General features: G+C 38.3%; 1 protein-coding gene across 1 annotated transcript in view; it reads left to right on the top strand.

Annotated features, from left to right (window-relative positions):
• The window catches only part of lsm3 (LSM3 homolog, U6 small nuclear RNA and mRNA degradation associated), a 5454-nt gene extending 2138 nt beyond the window's left edge, over positions 1 to 3316 (top strand). Inside the window, exons 3-4 of the mRNA XM_046029332.1 lie at positions 1192 to 1287; positions 2363 to 3316. Coding sequence (XP_045885288.1) covers positions 1192 to 1287; positions 2363 to 2443 — 177 coding nt within the window. The 3' untranslated portion in view covers positions 2444 to 3316. The remainder of the gene's footprint in view (positions 1 to 1191; positions 1288 to 2362) is intronic.
• The last annotated feature ends 325 nt before the right edge of the window (positions 3317 to 3641 follow it).

Genomic DNA, 3641 nt, shown 5'->3' with positions numbered 1-3641 from the left:
TTTTAACCAACTTCTCAAGTAGCCACTCTGTTTTTCTAACCCACCCAAAAGATGGTTGTCAGAAATGACATCTGTCCTTTATTGATCAATTTGCATGATGTGAACCAACATTTAAGAGTTTGATTATCAGCTATATCTGTATTATAATGAACACAGCATCCTGCTTCATAGTGTCACCATGCCAAAATGTTGTATTTATTGGCAGTTGATTTAACTACACTTTTAGTGATGCATTAAATTTCTTCCTGACCTTGTATTCCCACATACACATACCGTATCATTCACAGTGTTTGTAGTTAGAGACAGAGAAGGAGAAAAGAAGGGAGGGAGACAGCCTGTTGAATGTTCTGGCCCCTCCTTCTTGTAATAACCTATACTGTGTTTTAATGCAGCCAAGTTCACCATATAGGCTAGCTGTTCTCATTAACATATTTTTATGTTTACCCGCAGTCATTACCAGGCTGCTGAACTGGAGATAAAATCATTATCTTTTATTACAGTCATCAGGCAAAAATAAACAAAAACACAAGTTAATGACAAAAGCTGTGCTTTGAGATTGTATCATTGACATTTAAATTGAGTGACGACAGAGAAGTTAAGTGGCAACAAAAGCCTGTCATATTCCAGTTTACCCAAAAAGCATCTGTTACCACATCTTAATAAGCTGTAAAAATGTGTTTGTGCTTGTAAAACACGAAAAATATCAACAAAATAGCTCTTGTAAATGTGGCTGAGGACAGACGGTGCGCTTATGAAATGTTTCCAACAAACGCTGAATATGCAACTGAGCTGGAGTGCAGCCGAGTGTACATTTGCCCATAGTTCTTTAGTGAATGGATGCTGGGCTTAACTACCTTATGGAATTATGAAAGCTGTCTAACTAACACCATTAATATTTTTGCAGCAACCAACTACCAACACGGTTGAGGAGCCTCTCGACCTGATCAGACTCAGTCTAGATGAGAGGATCTATGTCAAGATGAGGAACGACAGGGAGCTCCGCGGGCGACTGCATGTAAGCTACACACCCAGTATCTGCTAACACTGTCTAAAAAACACTGAAACACCCGGAAGTGTGTGGTTGCGTAGTGGGTTTCTATATTTTAGAGTAGCAGGCCAGAAATTTAGAGTAGTCAGCTTGTCTTACAGGGGATTCCTTTTAAAGATGCTGTCTGTGTTCTTGTTTTGAAGGCCTACGATCAGCACCTGAACATGATCCTGGGCGACGTGGAGGAGACCGTGACGACGGTGGAGATTGATGAGGAGACTTATGAAGAACTCTACAAGGTACAACATAGATTTCTCCCTATTACGCCCTGATTTCTTCTTACTGAACAACTGTTGTGGTGGTCTTGGCCCCTAAACAAGTCTGGACATACTAGGCTTTTCTGAAACAATAGAATAATGCTGCTTTACTACGATACTTGATTTTAGCAGCATCATTCCACTTCCAAAGTAGTAGTATACACTACTACTTATTGATCCACTGTTTTAGTATCTGCATTTTCTGTGGTTTTAGACTCGTATTTGTATCATAATTTATTTACAAACTGAAACAACGGACTATCTGTCGGCTTTATCAGGTGTTCAGATTGAAAACAACAGTAAACCTAAGGGAAAAAAACAAACCGCTGTGTTGGGGTGGACATGTTGTCTAAGTAGAGGCGAGATGATGAAATACGATCCACAAGAAGGCAATTTGTGTCAAGCTGATGCTGATATCAGTATTTGCGATTTTAAATTTAAAAAATCTGATAATGATATATTGGCTGATAGTAATTACAAAAACAAACCCGTAACAGAAAAAAGCAGTCTTAACACATCTGCCTGTGATTGTTTTTACATTCTTTTAATGGTAAATGGACTGAATCACACCTTTCTAGTCTTCCAACCACTCAAAGAGCGTTACAGTACATGTCAATGTTCACCCCATTCACACACATTTATACACTGATGGCAGATGCTACCATGCAACGTGTCAACTGCTTATCAGAAAGAATCTAATCATTCACACACCGATGGCACAGCCCTCAGGAGCATTTGGGGTTCAGTATCTAGCCTTAGGACACTTGGACTTACAGACTGGAGGAGCCGGTGATTAAATCACTGATCTTCTGATTAGTGAGTGACCCACTCTACTTCCTGAGCCACAGCTGCCAAGTTTAAGCTCAATTTCTTGTTACTTATCGGCCGACATATACACTGATACTGATGTATTTGGAATTAGATAATATCAGATGGTCAATATTTTTTGGTTTTCTGTGTCAAATATATTTTTGGAAATTACTTTTTTAGAATATTTGCGAATGTTGCTCATGGTAAAGTAAAAGCGTGCATTTTTTTTTTGTGTGTGTCTTTTTAGTCAACAAAGAGGAACATCCCCATGCTGTTTGTCAGAGGAGATGGCGTTGTCCTCGTGGCTCCGCCTCTCAGGGTGGGCTAACCCTCACCACTCCCTGGTTGTGAAGGAGCATTTGTGACAACTGGGAAGTTTGTGACTCTGAGGGAGAGGGTGGTGCTGTCATGAAAGGCTAAAACTGGGGTTGGGTTCAAACATCTTATGCCCCGTTATGTCAGATTTTGTCAGGACCGTCCTCTTACTTTACATTCATGACTTGAAAGTGAGATACAGAAATTCACACAAACGTTTTTTTGTGGGGCTGCAAGGATAATAAAACATATTTTGTGTCAAGGAGAACAAGTAAGAGGACTTTTGTTTTGGACAAAGAGGGCCTATCTTAGAGGGGGGCAAATTGTTATGACATTGATTTAGTAAAGCATTTCTGATGGTTTTTAATTTGATTTTGCTTAGTGCAGCAGTTAATAAATCCCCACCGTTTGTGAAACCAGGAAAATGTAACATTGTTTTTAATCACCTCTACCTCCTCATATTCCCTCTCTACCTTAACCCTCTCTGCAAGTACCAGGCCAAGTTACGAATGTCTCATCGTGGTTTTAAGTAGCTGAACTGCATCAGATGTATGTATGTAAACTTGTTTTGCTCTGATTTGTTGAGTTTAAAAAGTATTACCGGACAACCAACTGAGCAGCAGTTTTATGGGATTTTTGATTTTGAAACGTCTTGACTCAAACTTATGTTGGTTCCAAGAAAAGGTCTTGCAGTTCTACTAACCCATGATCTGTGAATATTATGGGAAGTTTGAATTTCTTTGGGACGGTTTTAGTTTAAGTTTTTTTTATATATATTTTTGTAGTGTTTGTGGGACTTGGAAGTACATCATGTCAGATGTGTCCGATGTGTAAACATTTGTTCATTTGGTTTTGGTAACTTGAATAAAAAAAGGTAATTTGAAAAGTTCAAGTCTGTATTATTTAAGTTAATGAACAAAAAATTTAACTTTACATACAGTTCAGTTTAGTGATTTTCTGTTACTAGAGAATTATTTATGTGGATAATAATTTGAGTTGCAACCATTAGTCGATTAATCAACTAGTTAAAATGAAATAGCAGCTATTTTGATAACTGAATGATCCTTTTAGTCACGCAAAAATGCCATTTGCTGGTTCCAGCTTTTCACTTGTGAGGATGTGATTGTTTTCTTTGTCTTCTGTGATAATAAACTAAACATCTTTAGGATTTGGACTATTGATCGGACTAAACAAGAAGACGTCAACTTGGG

Source organism: Micropterus dolomieu, linkage group LG18 (assembly GCF_021292245.1).
Source record: "Micropterus dolomieu isolate WLL.071019.BEF.003 ecotype Adirondacks linkage group LG18, ASM2129224v1, whole genome shotgun sequence".
In the NCBI taxonomy this organism is placed as follows: domain Eukaryota; kingdom Metazoa; phylum Chordata; class Actinopteri; order Centrarchiformes; family Centrarchidae; genus Micropterus; species Micropterus dolomieu.
The sequence above is the reverse complement of the archived record's forward strand: the minus strand, read 5'-3'. Positions and strand labels throughout refer to the sequence as shown.